The 22339-nt window shown below is 38.4% G+C and overlaps 2 protein-coding genes across 2 annotated transcripts in view; one reads left to right on the top strand and one right to left on the bottom strand.

Moving 5' to 3' along the window:
* The window catches only part of LOC126272180 (probable Golgi SNAP receptor complex member 2), a 30326-nt gene extending 15804 nt beyond the window's left edge, over positions 1-14522 (bottom strand). Inside the window, exons 1-2 of the mRNA XM_049974833.1 lie at positions 14217-14522; positions 3818-3923 (exon numbers count right to left, since the gene is read on the bottom strand). Coding sequence (XP_049830790.1) covers positions 3818-3923; positions 14217-14353 — 243 coding nt within the window. The 5' untranslated portion in view covers positions 14354-14522. The remainder of the gene's footprint in view (positions 1-3817; positions 3924-14216) is intronic.
* A 79-nt stretch (positions 14523-14601) lies between these two features.
* Positions 14602-22339, top strand: part of LOC126272179 (transcription initiation factor TFIID subunit 6) — a 128778-nt gene continuing 121040 nt past the window's right edge. Inside the window, exon 1 of the mRNA XM_049974832.1 lies at positions 14602-14804. Within this exon, the coding sequence (XP_049830789.1) occupies positions 14655-14804 (150 nt within the window). The 5' untranslated portion in view covers positions 14602-14654. The remainder of the gene's footprint in view (positions 14805-22339) is intronic.

The raw sequence follows: 22339 nt of genomic DNA, 5'->3' as shown, positions 1-22339 counted from the left end.
CATGTATTGGCTTGGTCCAGAACACTTCATGTCGACTGTCCCATTTTCCTCATTGCTGCCACAACCTAACAGTAGTTATATCATACATGAGTGGTGAAGCTAAACATTGCAGGTTGTGTTGACAATGCCGACTGTGAATTACATCAGCATTTCCTCTCTCAAGTATCCCCTCTCTGCAATGGCCTAAAATATTCCTGTAACTCTGTCACCACCCATAGTGTGAACTGTGTCTTTTGTGCCACTTATGAGTCAGGCAGTCGCATCAAATGCCAATAGGATGAAAAAGAATGTAGAACTAAGGTAAACCTTACTAGGAAGAAACATGCAACCAGGGACTTTTTAGCATTGATCTTATCAGATTTTCACAGAGGCTGCAAATTTATGGTGCAGTATTAAAAAAATAAATAAATAATTTGGAGTTCTGCTGCATCTTTATGGTAATGTTCTTTTAGCATTTAAAGCATAAAATGTAAATTTCGATTTCACATTTTCCATTACACAAAAATTTTCTTGTTAGCGCAAGATTTATTTCATTTAGTCTATTGTGTTAGGTTTTTCGTTTCTTAATTGAATTACTTAGCCACAAGCTACACCATACAGCGAGCTGAAACATACATAAAATATACAGGTACTGATAAAGAATCCATGTTGGTAACACTTGTTCATTTGCATGCACACACACTTGGACAGAACACGCACAGTCACAGACTACTAGTTATGGAACACTTTTGTGCAGTCCACAGTCAGTGATATGTTGGGCTTAGATGCAGCAACAGTGAATCAGTACATCACGAAGAAAAGTCTGTGATCCTGTGTTGCTAATAAAGCCATCAGGCAAGTTGTCAATGGTTGACCAAGCTGCAAAAGTACTTTCACATTGTTTGGGGCAGCCAAACACAAAAAGTGACCTGCATCCTCTTCTTCTCCAAAAGAGCAGAAACGTGTCTCTGTGATGCACAGCCTGTGAAGATGTTTATGGAAACACCTGAGGTTAAATATGAGTCTATTAGAGGGAGAGGGGCCCCAAGCATCAAATTTGCATGAGATTTCATGGAACAGCAGCTGATGAGGGAATTATTATGTACTTCTTGCCTTTGTCTCTTGTTGTTTCCTCCCATTCCCAAGCAAGTCTTCTATCATGCATCTGTGTAGAACATACCAGTCATTATTTGAACATATCAGTAATTTGTACTTGGGTCCAGGTGGTACATAGTGTCACAGTAACTTCTTTGGTAAAGTGGTTAACAGCTTCATTGTCAGTAAACCCACAGTGTGATTTCTCCTAAGCGAAATTAATGGAAAGTGCTTCTTAATGCATAAATTGCAGCACTTCGATAATCTTGTATACATGGGGCTTTCAGTCACACAGGTGCTAAAATGTTTAAGCACTTTGAGACTCGATAAGCAGTCACTGGTAGGAAGTATAGAGGTGCTGTCATCTCTGAGCAGAAACAAAGTGCTTCCAGTGTCACAACAAGTTCCACAGTTGTGAAACTTGCCTCTGTTAGTAATCTGAATAGCTCAGACTTCTGCATACATGGTACACAACACATGATTCCAAATTTTTACTCTTTTTGAACTCATCAGTACAGACATCCTAAAAAAATGTGCCGAAGTTTTGTTCACCTTGGCCCAGTTTCATGAAAATGGGACACTACAACTGTTTATTCTAGGTGCTCTACAGGTCTTCCTTGAAATATCTCTAGTATCTAAACACACTTGGACAAGACGAGAAAGAGTTCTAGTGATCTGGAAGTGTCCAGTTAAGCACTGAATGGTTAGGTTTGAGGCACTCATTCTCACATTGTTGGATCATACTGATTCCCTTCAAACAAAAATTTGGCACAGTGACACACCGGCACAGATGGACTGAAAGTTCATGTACTTCAACAAAGAGTGCATTGCTCCCTAGGAGTGGAGTAAATTGTATCCAATCCAAACAAGTTCTCAGTGCCTCTGTGTGTGTGTGTGTGTGTGTGTGTGTGTGTGTGTGTGTGTGTGTCAGTCTTTTTGTTCTGCCTATCTGTGACTCAGCATCTCCACTATATGGTGAGTAGCAACTACCCCTTTCATAATATTTTTACATTCCATCCTGAATTTTCCATTGTTTAATTTATTAATTCTGTTGAAGTAATTGCATGCATGTACCATTTTAGTTCCACCTTCACCAAGTTCCTGGCATTTAGTCCTAGAGGCTGCTTAAACTGACTTTTTCAGTCATGACTTCTATTTGCTGAAACACTACGATGAAAGAAGACATACTGAAAACTACAGCTCTTGTTGCTGTCATCAATAAAAGTATTAATTTGATGCAGCTCTCCACACTACTGTATCTCATGCAAGTCTTTTCATATCTGCAAACCTACTGCATCCTACATCCATTTAAGCCTGTTTACTGTATTCCAACCTAGGTCTCCCTACATAATTTTTCCCTCACACACTTCCCTCTATTATCAAACAGACTATTCCTTGGTGCCTCAGGGCTTATTCTACCAACCCAATCCTTCACTTCATCAAATTGCATGATACAGCTCTTTTTCCCCACAATTGCATTCATTATTGCTTCATTAGTTATCTGATCTACCCATAATCATCAGCATTCTTCACATCTACATCTATACTCCACAAGCTACCTTATGGTGAGTGGTGGAGAATACTTCGTGTGCCACTGTCACTTCTCCCCCTTCTCTGACAGCTCAAATCTCTCTTTTTCACCTTCGTGGTCTTTTTGTGAGGTATACATAGGAGGAAGCAACATATTGGCTCAATCTTCTAGAAATAGTATGCTCTCAGAACTTTAACCATAACCTTGGTGCAGAAATCTTCTCTTGCAGCGCCTGCCATTGGAATGACCGAAAATCTCTGTGATCCTTTCGCACTTATTAAATGAACCAGTAATGAAACATGCTGTTCTCTTATAAATCCTCTCTATCTCCCCTAACAATCATACTTTGTGCAGGTCTCAGACTAATGAGCGATAGTGAAGTACTGGTCAAAGGAGGGGTTTTTTTAAGCAGCACATTTTGAAAGCTTTGATTCTCTCTATTCCGTACAATATGATGTCCACACTTTGCTTCTACAAAATTCTACACTCCAAATACTTTGAGAAAATACTTACTAGCTACAACTTGCAGTGTTACCAAATTTTCAGGAAACCTTTTCTTACTATAGTCAGTTTACATTTAATATCAACTATACATCTGACATTAAATAGTTGGAGTGTAAAGGTAACAACTCACTGAATAGCGAAGTGAGTTCGTATCTTTACTCTTAAATTATTTACATTACACCAGGGCTTTCATTGCTGTATTTATATTTCTGTTGTCAGTTTTTTGTATTTTTTTCCCCGTTGCAAGAAACAAAGCTCATCTGTTATTTCTAGCGTTGATTTTCTAATTTGACTCCCTCAGCATCACCTAATATGAGTACAATCCATCATCCTTGTATTACTTTTGTTAGTGTTTATCTTATAACTTATTTTCAAGAAGTTATCCATTCAACTTATCTTCCAAGTCCTCTGCCCCATCTCCGACAATTATAATGTCATCGGCAAACCTCAAAACTTTCACTTTTTCTTCCTAAACCATACCTGATTTCCCGAATTTCTCCATACTTTCCTTTACAGTTACTCAATGTACAGAACAGAATACACGAGGTATAGATTAGAACCCTGTTACACTTCCCTTCTCAATTAATGACTTCCTTTCGTGCCTTCAACTCTTAGAACTGCAGTCTACTTACCTCATGGGATCAAAAGAGGCCAATAAACAATGATGACTTGACAAATATTACATTTTAATGTTGGATGCTTACGTACCTGTAAATGTTGGTTATCATATTTCAGTTGATCCACTCTAAGCTTGGCACTCTGGCGTTTTTGAATTGGCTCTTTATACACCAAAAGATCTAAACGCTCACAGTTCCTGCAAATAAATTAATTCTCTGCTAGAGCAACAAACATTACTGTGATAAGCAACCTTAAGGTTTGGGTTGTTTTATTGGATCTCAGCAATGCATTTTTATAAATATTAACTAACTTAACAACACAGAAAAACCAGCAGTGACAAAGAATGGTACTAAGTCACACAACTGTATTCTACTCATCAGGAACTGCACTGCAGCTTCATTACATAACTCATTTTAGATAATATGCAATGCAATAAAGTATAACAAAAGGATACACTACTAGTACACTGATTTAAATTTATTAAATAACTATTTTACATCAATACAGTTATTTCAGATTATGGCCATGTAGCTATCACAAGACATTTTCCTAACTTCACAAATTTATAATTTCGAAAGTATTCTACAGCTAACATAGTGTCTTTTGTTCTATTTCAGAAAATGTGTGTAGATTGTAACACTTACAAAATATGATAAAATTACAAGTTTATTTGCAGTTGTTGTCTACAAAGTGGTGAAATGGGTCTTACACAGACACCAGAAAAATTACAGCGTACCTCAAAACCTATTTGCAGTAGACACTATTACAGTCCACAGATGATCTCTTGTCTTATGCAGTTGGGAGTGCACAAGCCCTTGTGTGTGTCCCAAATCCAGAAGTCACAGGGCTTGAGATGGCAAAACAACAGGTCTGTTGCATTCAGTCCAATGTCTGCTATAATGTTCAGTGAGATAGTGATTCACTGGATACTGAAAGTGTGTAAGGACAATCATAATGATTGCTGACCAAACAATGATTAAGAGCTAATACTGAAAATGGACCTTCATTATAGCAAGCGGAATTGTGTTAGCCCAGATATGGTAATTGTGAAAGTTGAAGTGGCATTTCTAGTAAATTAGTTTGTGCTTCGCTTGTACTCTGCTGAGAAATTATGGATCTGTGATGTGATGATTCAGAACCCAACCTCAGAATACTCTTCAGCACTGAAAATCAAGGCCTAGGTTCAGCCCTTGTGTATGTTCTTTATGAAGATAACTGTGATAATGGTGTACAACTAATTTGCAAGTATTTGTATCTCATTAGTCTTCCAAAGTTTGTGAAACTGCCTCCTCCACTGTAATGGTCCTATAATGTTGTAGCCTATCAGCACTGAGCATCAGAAATGCATAGAGACTAGTTTCTGTCAAACACTATTTTGCCACATCTTACAAAATGATCTCAGCAATATGTTGCAATTAGAATTAGTTTTATTTTTAAGTGAAATTCCGCTGCACCACAGTATCAACAATTATGAATTGCCTTGAATAGGATGTACATATTACGTATATGTTTAGTGAGGCATGCTCTCACTTTTATTTGCTAAATGATCAGACTTGTATAAACAGACTTTAGCTTCATATCTAACAATTGCCCCCTGGGCATCAATTCATTGTTCGTAAATCTTTTTTATGTTAGTGTTCTCATTTGATTTTCACAGGAGTGCAGTCACATGAAAGTAAATAAAAGAAGAAGCAGAACAGAAAACTATAGTCTGCCTAAAATGTTGCTACATCTGACAATCTTTTTTCCCACTGAAAGCAGTATAACAGTTAAAAACACATTCATAATCAAGAAAGACATACCAGCTGTTTAATACATCCAGTCATAATTTTCTTACCAATAACCATTCATTCAGAGATTTGACATGGATTATAAAGTGTGTTATGACCTACAAACAATGGCTTATCGCTACACAGCTCTTCAATGTGGCTTTTGTGTGTGTGTGTGTGTGTGTGTGTGTGTGTGTGTGTGTGTGTGTGTGTGTGTGTGTGTGAGAGAGAGAGAGAGAGAGTCCGTACCAAATACAATTAATAGGGGATATTCAACATATACAGAGAAAAGCAGCACAAATGGTCACAGATTAGTTTGAGCCATGAGAGAGTGCCACAGAGATGTTGAAAAAACTGAATGGCACACTCTTGAAGGTAGCCATAAACTATCCTGAGAATGTCTACTAACAAAGTTTCACAACTGGCTTTAAATGGTGACTCTAGGAACACACTGCAACCCCCTCTGTATCACTAATTTAGAGATTGTGAGGATAAGATTAAAAAATTACTGCATGCACAGATGCATTCAATCATTCGTCCCTTGCTCCTTATGTGAATGAAACAGGAAGAAACCCTAATATGTGGTACTATGGGACATACTTTCTGCCACGCACTTCTCAGTAGTTTGCAGAGTACAGATGTAAGATGCAGATGCACATGCTGAGATGTTTTGGTTGTATTGTCAACATTACTTCACACAATATTCTTACTGCTTACTTCTGATTTATACAGGAATTACTTTGGATGCATAGCCCGAGAAGATAATTCCATAAGATAACAAGGAATGAAAATGAGCAAAACTCTTGTTTTTCAGATCAACGTAAGGAGAGACTTCTAAGAGTAAAATATAATGGGCCGAGCAACTTTATTAGTTTAGCTTTTTGTTGGCTCTGTTTTAACTCTCAAGTTGTTAAGAAAGATGACCTGAGCTATTGATAGATTACCAAGGTAGTTTAAGGGAATGCCCATCCAGTTAGCACAAGTTTTTTAATGTTCTGCTAGAAACAAAAAACCTCAGTTCACTAGTATTGAGTTCTAATCACCAAAAATCAATTGGGATGCTTACAGTTTTGTAAGAAGACAGATATAGAAGATGGATACATTAATGTAATAAAGACAATGTACAGAGGACACAATTGTAGAATTAGAACACCATTGGGGAACTCTAAATACTTCGAAATAAGACAAGGACTTAAACAAGGAAGTATTCTATCTCCTGCGCTTTTTAATGTTGTTGTGAAGGGAATGAATAGGACAGTTAAGGATATGGTAAAAAAAAAAAAAAAAAAAAAAAAAAAAGACAAAAGGATGATTTTTGCAGATGATATGGTAATACGGGGCAATAAAGAGGTAGATGTACAGCTACAACTTGATGCATGGAAGGAAATAATGAAAAGGTATGGATTAAAAATAAATAAAGATAAGAGTGAAGTAATAGTATTTGAAAGAGACAGAGGGAGCAACGGAAATATTACTTTGAATGGAGAACCCATCAAAGTGGTAGACAGTTTCACCTATTTAGGGAGTGAAATATCTAGTGATGGAAGAATAACCAATGAAATTAACAGGAGGTTACAGAAGGGAGGCAATTTCTACCAAACAATAAAACACCCGATTTGGAATAAGGAAATTTCAGAAAAAGCAAAACCCTTATACATAAGAGCTATTGCTTCCTATTGTCACCTGTGAAGGAGAAACATTGGCAATGACAGAAAGGGAATGGAGCAGACTGCAAGCAGGGGAAATGAAATTTCTCAGAGCAGTTAAGGGTAAAACAAGAATGGACAGAGTAAGGAATGCAGATATTAGAAAGGACCTTAAACAAGAAAGTATGAGAGAAGAAATTGGGGGGGGGGGGGGGGAATTAAAGGATTAAGATGGTACGGGCATGTCAAAAGGATGCGTGGGCAGAGACTCCCCAAAATTATGGAAGAACTAAAGATGGAGGGAAAAAGACCTAGAGGGTGCGCAAGAACAATGGTGGGAAATGGGAATGAGAATATCTGTGGAAAGGAGAGGTGTGACCTGGCAGCAAAAGTGGTGGGAGGACCGAGCCAAATGGAAAGGACCCATCAGCACCCTGACCCGGCAGTAGCTAGAGTGGGATCCAGATATAGACAGACAGTTTTGTAAGTGGCGGCATGACAAAACATTCTGCACAACATTACTAAATGCCTTCCTATAACGGACTGTTCATAAACCTACTTATGATGGAAATACAGTGGATTTAATGGCAATGGAAATATCCAACTTCTTTGAGGAAGTCCACTTTGTAAATGGCATCAGTAACCAGAGGCAATTGTAGCAACAATGATTACTGAAATACAAAGGACAACTAAAACAAGCAGAACAATTTAAATGGTCAGTAAACAACTTCAATCGTTCAGCTCAAGACATTAGCATGTAGAGGAACTATGTCAAGTTTAAAAGAATAGTTAACCATGCACAGGATAGGTCCATACACAGTAGAACAGTTCATGACGAAGACAGTCCATAGTATACAGCTACTTTAAAGAAACTTCTAAAGAAAGAGAGAATACTGCATAATAAGTGTCAAACAAAGCATAGTACTATAGATAAGAGAGATGCGAATAAAATGGGTTTGTCTGCCAAGAGTCCAATACATGAAACCTTCAATAACTACCATAGTAGAATCTTATTGAAAGGCCTATCGCAAATGTGTAATGGCTTTTAGTGTTCAGACACTTGTGGGTGGCACAGGAACTTGCAATGATGAGTATGAGTGGTATTGAGAAACAACTACAACTGATAAAATTGAACAATGTGTAAGATTAGCTTGAACCTAAAATGAAGTACAAAAATGAGTTACAATAATCACAAATTTTGAGGAGGACTGCTGTTCAATAATACAGATGCTCGTATAAAAGAAGCAAATGATGCCTTTATCTGTAATGAAGTACTGTCCAAAGAAACTGCATAAATATTCACTCAGATCTTGGTAAGATTTCAAAGTGGTGCAAAGACTGACAACTTGCTTTACATCTACATCCATACTCCGCAAGCCACATGACGGTGTGTGGCAGAGGGTACTTTGAGTACCTCTATCGGTTCTCCCTTCTATTCCAGTCTCGTATTGTTCGTGGAAAGAAAGATTGTCGGTATGCCTCTGTGTGGGTTCTAATCTCTCTGATTTAATCCTCATGGTCTTTTCAAGAGATATATGTAGGAGGGAGCAATATACTGCTTGACTCTTCGGTGAAGGGTTTATCTCGAAATTTCAACAAAAGCCCATACTGAGCTACTGAGCGTCTCTCCTGCTAAGTCTTCTACTGGAGTTTAGCTATCATCTCTGTAATGCTTTCACGATTATGATCCTGTAACGAAGCGCACTGCTCTCCATTGGATCTTCTCTATCTCTTCTATCAACTCTATCTGGTATGAATCTAACACTGGTGAGCAATATTCAAGCAGTGGGCGAACAAATGTACTGTAACCTACTTCCTTTATTTTCGGATTGCTTATTAGCAACAACTTTGAGGAGGACATAGTAGCATTATTCAAACATGTCCTTGCTTCAACGTACTTCTTATTTCAAGACCAATATTTTGAACACGTGGACGGTGTCACCATGGGAAGCCCCCCTCCTGTGGTGGCTAATTATTTTATGGAGGACTTTGAAGAAAAAGCACTACAGTCAGCCACTCTCAAACCCCTTGTTTTCTGCAGTATGGGGATACGTTTCTTCAGCATCTGAATTTGCTACATCCGAATATAAACTTCACAATAGAAGAAGAAAAATATGGTACTTTACCTTTTCTTGGTGTCTTCATATGAAGGAAAGCAGATGGAACCTTGGGACACAGCATTTACCACAAGCCAACGCATACAGATCTATATCTGCAAGGCCATAAGAGCTGTGATCATCCTGCACAATGCAGTAGTGCATTACGTATTTCAGTACATAGAGCACATGTGTAACTGATCCTGAGAGCCTGTCGAGTGAAATACAATATTTGAAGACAGTGTTCCGATAAAATGGTTATTCTGAGAGATGTAATGCATTCAGACCCAGGCAAGTTCAAACTATGGAACAGAATGAAGATCCGAAGACACCCACCACTTTGGCCTTTTTGCTGTATTTTGGTGCCATGTCGTCAAGAATCGCAAGATACGGAATTAAGTGCGTTTCTCAACCATCTGCAAAACTGAGAAATCTGCTGGGTTCAGTTAAGGATGGCCTTGGACTAAGGAAATGTGTTGTGTACAAGATTCCTTGTCAGTGTGGGGCAGCGTATATAGGCCAGACATGCCACACAGTACAAGAACACTGTGCTGAACATCAGTGTCATACACACCTTTGTCAACCAGAAAAGTCGGCAATTGCGGAACAGTGCCCGAATGCGGGACAACATATGATTTATGAAAAGATGGAAGTTTTATCCCCGGCATCATCTTTCTGGGACTCCATCATTAAGGAAGCAATACATATCGGTACAGCTGATAATCTCATCAACAAGGGTATGGGATTTCAACTGAGCACAGCCTGGAACCCTGCATTGGCTGCTATTAAATCACAACGCGAAAATCAAGATTCTTCGATAACAGATCCGTCATAACACTGGCCTAGTACAGCCGTTGGTGAGTAATGTCCGGCTGCACTTGACAAATGCAGCATACAGCGCACGTGCAGGAGAGCCGCTCTGTGATTTTCGGCAGAGGGAGTTTGAATATGGCAATGCGTGATGTTCGCGGCTGCGCATTCTCCGCACATGTGTTCTAAAAATGGGGCATCAGTGTGTGGATACCGTCAGTCGTACCTAGCCACAAGCAAGGTTGAACCACCTGAAGATGTTGGACAGTTGCCCCGAGGAAATATTGTGGAATTTGCACAACGTGATCCGGCGGCAAACCCATGAAGACTATTTATTACCACACAATGTTCAAAATTGGCACAGTACACACATAAACAGACATCTCTAGGTGGGTGTGGAACTACCCACTTAGGTTGTAGTGCATACAATTTTGATCCTCCAATATGTGAAGTTGTATACTTGCTCTTACAAACTTGCAAAAGTGTCTATAATACTGTGAGTCATGTACCTCTTCACTTTCACAACTATTTAACCTTCAACTGTTACAATTACAGTTTCTTTCTTGTTGGGCGAGAACAGTCCCATTTATCTTCCAGATAAAATGACTGCACTATTGGAACTTGAGTTGCTTCTACAAGATGACCATAATATGGATCTGGTCTTCCAAAGACTCCTTTTACAGACCTCACATTTCTTGATTGTCTACCATGTACTTTGATACTGATGGGACACGGTTCAAAATTGTTTTCTTTGAAAATGTCTCTGGGATAATAGTAAAAACTTGCACTTTTTCACTGTAGGATGCGCAATGTTCAACAGCTGAACTGATATTTGTGAAACATTCCTGGCAAGAGGGGAGAGAGCCCTTTGGTTGATTTTTTTCTTTGGATGGAATTTCTCTTTTGAAGAGTGTGGTCAGTTTTGCTGTAGTGTACTCATCCATAGCTTTAGTAATTTCTCTGCATTTTTCTTGACACATATAGCTTATGACTCAACTTAACTGACCACAGTTTCTTAACAGGGCTAACATCTACCTCTGTAGTTGACTGACTAAGGGTATTTAATTCTTCCTGTATTGATGCAAAATCTGCATCATCTGCACCATGGGAAGTTTCATCTTGTTCAGTTACTAACATTGTTGTTATTCTGTAAAAACATTTAGAATACAAAAAGTTGTCACTGGAAACTTATATATCACTCTCTTATGGATATGCAAATAGTCAGCACACTTCACTCTCCATTGGTCCCAATCAGAAGACATTTCAAACAGTCCTTTTCACAAAACACAATGCAACTGTATCAACTGGCAAATTCCTCACAAAAACACGGAACTCACTGGATGGTCTCAGATTAGAAGCTTCTTCAGTAAACAAATTAGAACTGAACAACTACAATGCAGAAACCTGCAATGAACAACCGCAACAAAGAAACTACAACAAAATGTAAGAAATACCTGCAACAATGAAAGTGAAAATAAATAACTGCAACAAAGACAATAGAAATAAACACTGTAACAAAGAAATTAGTGAGAAACAACTTCAGTGAAGACATACATTATCTTTTAAAGTTAAAAAAAAAGGGTTTTTTTTTTTAAATAAATCCTACCCAACTTAAACGTGGAAGCTCTGCTTTACATAGAATGTAGTACTATACGGTACTTATCAATAGAAAAAAATGTAACTTTTCTGGATGGGCATTTAAAAAAACAGTAAATTATTTTAAAAATTCAGAAGACGACGGTAAGAGAACTTTGACAGATATTTCCAAATGGAGGATACCATTGTAATCATAAAGCAATTTCTTTCAAATTAAAAAAATCTCACAAAATATGTATAACTGTTACAGAGATCTGCATTTTAAAATTTTTTTCTGAAATTCACATCTTCAAAATAGTGTTCACAGTGTCATCTTTGGATGCCTGTATCTTGGAGCAGACTATTTTTTTTTGAGAGTGGGGGGGGGGGGGGGGAGGGGGGGGGGCAACCATGTTTCTTACTCCAGATTTTTAACGTATGCCAAACAGCATCCGAGACTATGAAGGTAACCTCCCTGCCTGAAGTGATACAGATTATGCCCCTTAATCACACACTTTATATATATTAACAAAAACAATCTATGTTTGAAACTATAGTGGCGGCAGCAGTAAACACGCATAAAATATATGGAACTGCACAAACTTCTGGACCCAGTGACTCCTCCTCCTCCTGAGAGAAGGGTTGAAGAGATAGGAAGAGAGATGGAGGAAAATGACTGGGAAGTTTTAGGAAATTGGTAGAGTTATGGAAAAGTCACCCAGAACCCTGGATCAGGGGAGACCTACTGAACAGTGTGAGAAGGAAAGAGTAACTGCTTGATGCCTGCAGATCAATTATGCTGTTCTCATTATATTATGACCTAAATTACACCTACATTTTGCCCACAGCAACAGTTTTAAGAAGCGATCATACAAACAGATTTATACAAATAGTACCACTGCAGTAAACTTGACAATATGGCATATGGTGTGTATTTGAGACCAAAATATGTTGTGTGTAGTCTAACTTAACCTCAAAGAAGTGGCAGAGTCATGATTGACAGAAGTATAATAAATACTTATCTCAAAAGTTTTTTTGTGCAAAGTCAGGTTAGATAAATCAGGTAGTAAGAAATGGCAAAAGCCATTTAACTTTTACTTTACACAAGACAATATGGGAACATGTATCTACTTATTTCATCCAAGGATCATCTTGCAATGATATAGGAGCTGGTACAGCAATACAACAAAACTCAATAGCTCAAAATATGGATATACACAGATTACTTAAATATGTTCTATAAGAAAACGACATGTGTTCAGCTGTGGTCTTTATGAATGAACGACACCAAATTTGCCTGAAGTGATCTAGGAAACCCCAAATCATGGTGGCCAGACACAGTGAAGCCCATCCTCCCAAATATGAGCTCAGTGCCTTAACAGCTGCACTGCCTCACCATGGTAACAGTGGCTGGTCACTATTATATAATGTTCTTTGGTTTACACAAATATCTTCTGTCTGAATACACACTGAATCAACTAATAGAGCATTATAAACAGTTGGCTCTACAGTAAAAAAAAATGGCACTTCAAATTTTCGCGTAAAATGTTTTAGTCCTTCAGATACATTAACTTGAGTGAATACTAAGGAAGTGAACTAATATCCATTTTTATTTCAAGTTATACTCTATGTCATCCAGCAATTATCAATGTATTCTATAAACAGTTTCTGCAGGAGAGGAAGAATTATTAATTATGGTTTAACATCTGAGGTCTTTGAATACAATCTTACCTGGGGCAAGGATAGGAATGGAAATCAGACACGATCTTTTTAATAGGAAGTGAATCAGCCTGCAGAAATTAAAATGGGGCATTTGGATGGGGATTTTAATACCACTTCCCCTGAACTGTCTGCCCTGTGTTGAGCATCACTTAGTTTGCTTCATGGCTTGGTGTTGAGGGATGACTGGGCACATCTCTGTTTGGCAGGTATAGTTTAAGTCTTCCAGTGTTGTTCCAGTTATCGCAGGTGAATTACAGGTCCTCAAAGTTGTACTCCCTAATCGAAACACACTTAATGGATCCTTTCTAACAATATCAAAAGGTAACTTTTCGTCTTTTGTGAAGTGAACTGGATAATCATAAAGTGTGCCTTCGTAAATCGAATTTCTAGCATACCTAAAAACTTACACTTCAATATGGGTTCTGCGACTAACATCTGAAATGTATACTATTTACAGATGTTCTCAATACTTGTAGCCGTTCCGCATAACTTCCCCAGCTTTTCTTTTTCCAATTATGCTTGATATTGCATATCCCTGGACTCTAATGTATGGTACTGTACCCAGTGTCCTTTACAGCCTTAAATTGTACACATTACTACCTTTCACAATCCTCGCGCGTCTTGTGCACGAAATATTATCAAATCTAGATATTTTCAACCGAGCTACACCATAACCACGGCGTTTCACTCAGATAAACAGAGACGGAGTTTGCAATTGATCATTACAAGTGCGAGAAACGTATGTCCAAAAGGCCGCATACCGGTTATAATTCGGCACAAATCCATATGTTATGCAACTATGCAACAGCACCTCGTAACAACAACGACGCTACAGACCAACAGTAAGATTAATCTTCATGAAAGAACATACCTTGCTATTACGTTGATTTTATCCTGGAGCTCCTTTTCAATTTCTTCAGAATTTTCACCAATAAACCTTTCCAGTCCTACGAAAGCATGTTGCGTTTCTTGCACTAGCTTATATGTCTGGTGATACAAACTTTCCATGATATTCACTCACGCCTTCAGCAAATCTCCGAAATAATGACATACACGGTGCATTACACCACTGCCCTTATTGCCTCATTTACTGCCAATCTCCCTCTACCACGACTCAACATGACACTTCACAACATTTACATTCTAACATTCTAGTCTCTTGTTTACCAATTATAAAGATATTCCAGTAAGGTTCCTCAGATAATTTACTGCTAAACCGTTGAAATAAAGCGAAACTTTGCTGTGGTGTATCTTCACAATTTCTAATGTTAGGGTTAATAGCTTTGGAATTTTGTGACAACAGAGAAGAATGAGTGACGGTGATTTGTATTATGGAACGTCATTAGGGTTGGACTCAGTAAAAACTATTGCAGAGAGTATAGGAATAGGCAATCTTCCGGACGATGCAGCGAAGGAATTAGCAGACGATGTTTCTTACAGGTTAAAACTAGTTATCCAAGTAAGTGAGGTTATGTTCTTGGCTTTATTTATTCATAAACCAAAAAAATGTTACTGCTAAACTGTGCAGCGCAGTTTTAAATTTAAATTTCATTGGGAGAGACCAGTACCTACCATTAATTGAAGAACTATAGCAAAAATTGGGGTATTTGACGTTGTGTTATTATCACTAACAACCAATAATTATGAACAGCCTACGTTTATTGTGCAACACCAGTGATTGCAAAATCCTTGTGGTGTATACTGTTAATATTACCATTTGTTCCACTATAATTTAGAACCTTATTGCGGGTCACAGACGTCTCAAAGACATATTCATTGTGCCCACTTGTTTGCATCACATTTTCTTCAAGCACGCTGCATTCCAGTTTAATGCCTCTTGCAGCTTTAAGCATGTTGGAAGAAACAAAGACTTGGCGAGAGCAGAAACCAGTTTATGAAGTACGGTTCACCGTTCCTTTCCGAGTGGAGTGTAGCACGCCCATTCTTGCATAATTGTTAACAATGTAGCGTTACCAAGCATCTGCCAAGGTCATTGCCAGGTTTTTAATGTACCTGATCATTTACTGTAGCATTTAAAGTTCATTATTTTATAGCAGTTAAGTTAAAACTAAGAGTATCATTAAACTAGAAATCCAAGAAACCACCATATCCCATTTATTCAGGAATTTAATACTCGATTTCGTTTGAAGTGTCTTAATTAAAAAGCCTGAAGACAGTAATATGGCCACAATTCTGAGCTGTAAATGTGCATGATTTTGATAGAACATTATTATATTCTACTAGATTAAATGGGTTTAGTGAACAGCCTGAGCCATCGGCATCTGTGGCTGTAAATACACCATCAGTAGTGCCTGTCGTGTTTTTAGTTGTATCTAATGATATGATTTGGGTATAGCATGTCATTTCTTCCTGTGTGTTGAGGTTTGGATAGAATTGTTCACCAGAGCCATAGCCTTTAAGTTTAATGGAGATGCCTATACATTGAGGGATTTTGTTGTGGAAATATAGAAGCGTCCGATTCCGCCCGTTTGCTTTGACCCATGACGTCACAAATATGGCGAAAACGACCATACACCACGACGCCAATATGGCGCCTTTGACATCATACTGGACCACCCACAGCCACAACAACAAATTGAAATTGAACACTTCCCTTGACCTATGTAGCATAACAAAAACTCCCTACACCAGAATACCCACAACGACAAATTAGAATTGGACACTTCCCTTGACCTATGTGGCTCAACAACAACTCCTGATAGCGGAACACACACAACCACAAATTGGAATCGAACACTTCCCTAGACCTATATAGCTCAACAGCAACTCCCGACACCAGAACACCCACAGCCACAACCACACATTGTAATGGAACACCGCCTTCGACCCACCCCACAACAAATACACTAAGAGCAAGAAAAATAAAAACTTACCACAACAAAGTTCCAGCGCCACAACCTAGGTCGGCCACTACAATCACACAGGGGCGCGCGCGCCCACACACACACACACACACACACACACACACACACAAAGCCACAAACCAATGAAAAAAATACACAACCAGAAGAGAGACCCACACCCCAACCCAACCTCCCTCCCCTCACCCCAAAATAAAATACCTGTAAACAAAAACCAGACGGAAAAAAAAAACCTCAACGAAAACTGCAACAAAATAGATCCTCCACAACTAAATCACAAACCAACACACTTCCCCCCCCCCCCCCCCCTCACAAACAGTACCAAAAACTAACCCTCCCCCCGGAGCCGCAGTCACCCACCCACCCAAACAACCCCAACCAACCACCCTCGGCCTTTACATCTTACTAATAGCTCCGAAAAAAACAATAGCCCTTAGGTATGCTCTTCCGCCAACAGTACTCATCTAAATGAGACTGAAGGTTGGAAGAGCGTCTCTTCCCCCTCCCAATAACTGACTTAACGGCCCCCCACATCCCCTTTATAGTATTTGTACAAGCCCCCGTCTCATAATTTTTAAACTCTTAACCCTATAAGAAGAAGAAGCATCGGAAACTACAGTGGAAACCGGTTCTATAAACTCCTCAATTAACCCCACTAATTCCACCTTATACTGCCCCTCCACAACCCTAAAAACACCCCCCCCCCCCCCCTGTACAACAGCCCCACACACCCAGAGACCAACCACAGACTTACCCCTCCCATACTTCCTTTTTGCAAACTGCGACTCGTCCATCACCACCAAAACCCGAGGCCCACCCAACTTACTCCTGTACTTAATAAACTCGGAACATATTTCATGGCAAGATGAAAACCAGTGAAGCACACTCCTTTCACTCACGCCATTCTCATGCACGCAAAAACTTTGAGAGGTTCTATAACAAAAGTAATATGTCAATAACACAATCTCGTGCATGCCCAACCTAGGCTTCTCGAACCAGGAACTGCGACGTATGGAGCACCATTGGTTATCCCTGTGGCACTGCCACACATAACCGCCCCTGGTCCTAGACACCGGAACTTTTGCCAATGTTTTTTCATCAGACAGGCAGCGCACTTAACCACCTCCGTAATCAACACAAAAAGCTGTAAAAATTTGATCGTCTCCCAACTGAGTCGCGCACATCATAGCATGGAGTCGCACACTATTTATTTTATTGGTTATATCGATACCTAACAAGAGCAACAACAAATTAATTTACTCACATTAACACACTACCTACAGTGAACAGCACAACAATTACTTTCACACAAAACCACTAAATTGCTAACTCACTGAAACCAGTTCCACTCAAAACACAGCCAAAACGAGAACCAGCCACTAGAATCAGTAACACCAAACTGAACCAAATACACCATACAACATGAAACCCCCTAAACACACCATCAGAGGGCACCATGAACCACAACACCTACAAAGACGCCACACTCACAAACCAAATTCCATGCCATCATGATGACGTCAGACACCACAACAGCCTTACGCCACAGGTAAAAGCTGATGGGTGGGATCAGACACTTAAACTTTTTGAGTTTCCTGTGAAAGACTGGAGTGTACATTACCTGATGTCTTGGTCACATTGGAATGTGATGGGCTGTGAATTATCGAATCCAGTGAAGTTAAATGAAATTTGTGATAACAGACTAATCAGAAGCATAACCAAGACTTAGTTTATGTTGGAAGATGACAGTTTGGTTGAGAGTTGGTAAAAAGCCAAACCCTGTGTCATGACAATATTTTTTTGTGTTGGGCATCCCATAGTTATATATACTTCCCTGATTAAAACCCTGTTTTTCCAGTGTGACCTGATAATTTCAAGTTTTTAATGTCTTTGAAACATTAATAACACCACCATTCTTGACCCAGAACACTCTACTCCACTGGAGGTTGCAGTACTGTGTCAGATTTTATTTTGCTGTTGTTCTCATGTTAGTGATGTCAACCATTTGCTGTTTCTTAAGGCCATGATCACCATCATTTTGATGAGATCATTAGCCTGTGGAGAGGTATCTCATTGTTAACTAATCATGATTTAATTGCCACTAATTTATAGCCAAGAAAATTTGCTAAAATAGCTCACATTTGAGGCAGGCAACATTTCTCATCAAGTGAAGGGTGTTGGAAGATCTTTGAAAGAGTATAATTTAATTGATAAATTTGTAATGACACCTTTTTGTCGTATAGTCTTCAGTTTGTATAATAGTTACTGTTAATTTGTCATGTGTCATGTTGATTTGAAATGAAATATAAAGTTGCAAATCAGTTGGGCTTAACTGATTCATAGATCATGTGGATTAAGCACAAATCAAACACTATACAACAGCATACACCATAGATCTCATCCTGAAATCAAGTTTCAGGTGTGGCAGGTTGTGTGTGAACAGTGAGAAGTAACTGTCACTAATTATACAGATTATTAGAAACTATTGTAAATGATAATTGTTTTTACTCCATTCTAATTAAAACATAAAAGTTACTTACATTATTTTTCTAAATAAATAATAGAACAAGGTGGGGGAGGAACCAAGCCCTACCCAGCATACAAACTGGTGCACAAGGAAGAGCAATGCAGAGGGAGTTCCGCTCTTGGTTCTGTCACTTTCCATGTTGTATGTTATGTGGCCAGGGAAAAAACAGTACTGACCCAAAGTCGTGTGACTTCTGCTAATTGAAAACTAGGGACTTTAGTGCTCAACAAAAGATTTAAGGGTATCTTGTTTGGTAATAATGTTATTAGGCTGCTATTGATGGCTTACTGCCGACGCACTATTTAAGTGATTAGAAAGACTAATGATTATCTTTGTACTACAAAAGTGGTGGAATATTTACTCTGTTGTAAGCATTGTCACACAACATATTGTCAAAGTTATTACCAGTCCCTGAATCAATATAGTTAAATTGTAATTTGTACAAAAAGTGGATAATAATGTATGCTTCCAATTTATTTCTGAATTTCTACATGATCTTAATTACCTAAATCTTTTGCTTGCTGTTTTACTCCAGACTGTGATAGTGTAAATCACACTTAAGAGAAATTTTTTTTGTAATAAGAAAGTAAAAAAAATTATTTAAAAAAATATTTTATTTGGACTTTGCATGTTTACAGCTTAGCCAGATACGCAACCTGCATCTGAGTGTGAAAATTGCAAAGCCTTTGAAGAGACCTCTGTAATATTTAGTTCCTATCTACTTTCCACAATATTCTTATCACTCACATGTGCACACTTCATGCTTACACCTAAAAATAATTTCAGAGGACAACAGAAGTTTCTGTGTCTGAAGTAAATACAATAGCATTTTAAACTACATTTCATTGTAGTGAGAATGAGTCAACCCCAACTGAATATTTTCCTCATCTTGTCAGTGTGTTAATTCCTTATTGCATGTTCATCAGAGCACACAGTGAAGACACGATGCTTCATTTACATCTATGTCTGTAGTCAGCATATCACCTTACCATCTGTAGTAGAGGTTACTTCTAGTTCTACTCTCATGTTTCCCTTTTCTGTTAGGTTTATGAAAGGTGTATGGCATGAATGGTTGTTAGTAAACCTATGTATGAGCTCCGATTTCCTCGGCTTGGTCATTTTGTGAGATGTGTGAGAGGAATTGATACGCTGCCGAACATGTTTTACGACACAGGTGTCTGAAATTTCAACCTCTCCATGATGTACAGTACCTCTATTACATCATCTGCCACAAGAGTTTGTTGAGGATCTCTGTAATGCTCTCACACTTACAGTAATTTATTGTGACAAAATGCGTCACTCTTCATTGGAGTGTTTCTATCCATTCCATTAAACTACCCTAGTAACGGTACCAGACTGTTAAGCAGAATTCAGGAATTGGCCGAAGAAGTGTTTTGTAAGTCAATTCTTCCTTCGTTAAATATCATTTCTTTAAGATTCTTCCAAAGAATTTCAGATTTCCTACTGCCTTTCCTATAATTTTTTCTATGTGGTCATTTCATGTTAGATCACTCTAGATGGATACTGCTGGGTATTTTACGGTAATTACTGGTTTTGTTGGTTTATCACCTTAGTGTAATTGAGCAGTGATGGATCTCTTTGCTATTTATATACAATACACTGCAATTATTTACATCCAGGGTCAACTGCTAGCGCCTGCACCAATTGACAATCCTCTACAGGTCTTCCTGCATTTCACTGTAGTCTTCTGCCATTGTAGCCTTCCTATAGACAACAGCAGCATCTGCAGACAGACTCACATTGTCTACTAGGTCAGTGCAAACGATATGCTATAACACTGCCTTGGGACACTCCTGAAATTACCTTTACCTTTGTCAGTTTTGTGCCCTTTCAGACAATGTATCCTGTTCCCAACAACCATCATAAAAGAGCCCACAGTGCAAACTAGGGAGGGCAAAGTAAGCCATATTATTGGAAAACAAGAAACATGACAGGAGACAGGATTCTGGAGTTCCGTGACACATTTCAAACAGTTTTAGCAAATGTCGTCTTCTGTAAATACAAGAGGAAAATTTATACTGGTGAAACACCAGGTCACACAGGATGGTATTACAGGATGGCATCACAGTTAGGTGTATGAACCTAATACAAGAATTTAAAACATCCTTCATGTGCAGATGCTTTTGCATTGCAGTGGAACATCACCTTCCTGTAGTGTTTGAAACATGATGCAACTAAACAATTTTTAACTTTGTTGCAGCTGAATATCATATTTAATGGCAGGGAAAAAATTGTTACCAGTTGGAGCTTGAAGATAAATATTCTGTGTTAATAGTTTTCAACTTATCCACTACTTTATCATTAAGTAGTTTGATATAATTGCAGATATATGTGGTACTGAGCAAAGAATGTTATGGTACACCACACCACTAAAATCTTGAAAATTGTCTTTTTAGTCACTTATTTTTAAAACTTTTGTTTTGTAGCACAGTATTTCTGTCGCGTGCGCGCGTGCATGCAGTTACACACACACACACACACACACACACACACACACACACACACACACACAAAGCATTAAAGTGAAACTGAGTGATCTTTTTATGTATATAGTTGAAGGGGAAAAAAGTATTGATTGTGACCTACAGCTTGCAATGAATTAGTAGTTGGGGCACTGCATACCGATTATGATATTCAAATAATGTTGATTCTGAATTTCATACGCTTGTTGGATTTGGAAAGTATCAACTCTCAGCACCTTAATAAATACAAAGGGCTCATAAGATTGCATATGTTAGAGTGGAATAGTAACAAGCTGATGGGGTCTCAGTTGCTGCTGTGTATTTGAAGTTGCAGTGGTTGTCGACAGGATTCTCTGAAAGTTGAGGTTTTGCACCATTTTAGAGTCTCCGACTTCCTCAGGTTAAATAAGGAGAGAGGAAATTTCAAATAGCTGGCCTATGTGTTCTTGGGGAAGCATTGGTTCCTCTGATATTATACAAAGAGCCATCTCTTCTGTTTTTTGTTGGCCCAGTGCTTTTGCATTTTTTTCAGATCGTGCCCTTCTCTCCTCTTCCGAAATCACCCTTCCCATCCTCTGTCTGTTAGTTTTTATTAGTAGTGTGATATGTTTGTCCTGCAGTATCTTGAGGGCTTCTTTCTTGCCATTCAAGTCTTCCACCATAATATATAATTTCATCATGTCCTCCTTGTTCTCTGCAATCCATCTAATGCTGCTCTTTCTATTCTATAACTTTTCAATCAGTCTCCTGCTAATTCTGTTTTTGTTGTCCTCGTAAAATGTCCTAGGAAAGAGATCAGTTTCTTTTTCATTGTCCTTTTCACTGGTTCTATTTCTTTATAAACTTTTTCATTTGAAGCTATTTTCCAAATGCCCACTTTTTTTTTTTTTTTTTCTATTTACACATGTTCTGACTATCCTCCTTTTATTTTCAGTAACCTGTCTGTTTCTACAGTGTTGGTAGTTTTAAATATAGTTTCGCTTGTGTATGTTATATGTGGCTGTGTGACTTTCGTAGTGTTTCAGTTTTGTGGCTATTGAGAGGCATTTTTTGTTATGTGTTCTTGGTAACATGATATGTTTTAATCAGTTTTTTTTTTTTT

The sequence above is a fragment of the Schistocerca gregaria genome, chromosome 5 (genome assembly GCF_023897955.1).
Source record: "Schistocerca gregaria isolate iqSchGreg1 chromosome 5, iqSchGreg1.2, whole genome shotgun sequence".
Lineage (NCBI taxonomy): Eukaryota > Metazoa > Arthropoda > Insecta > Orthoptera > Acrididae > Schistocerca > Schistocerca gregaria.
The sequence above is the reverse complement of the archived record's forward strand: the minus strand, read 5'-3'. Positions and strand labels throughout refer to the sequence as shown.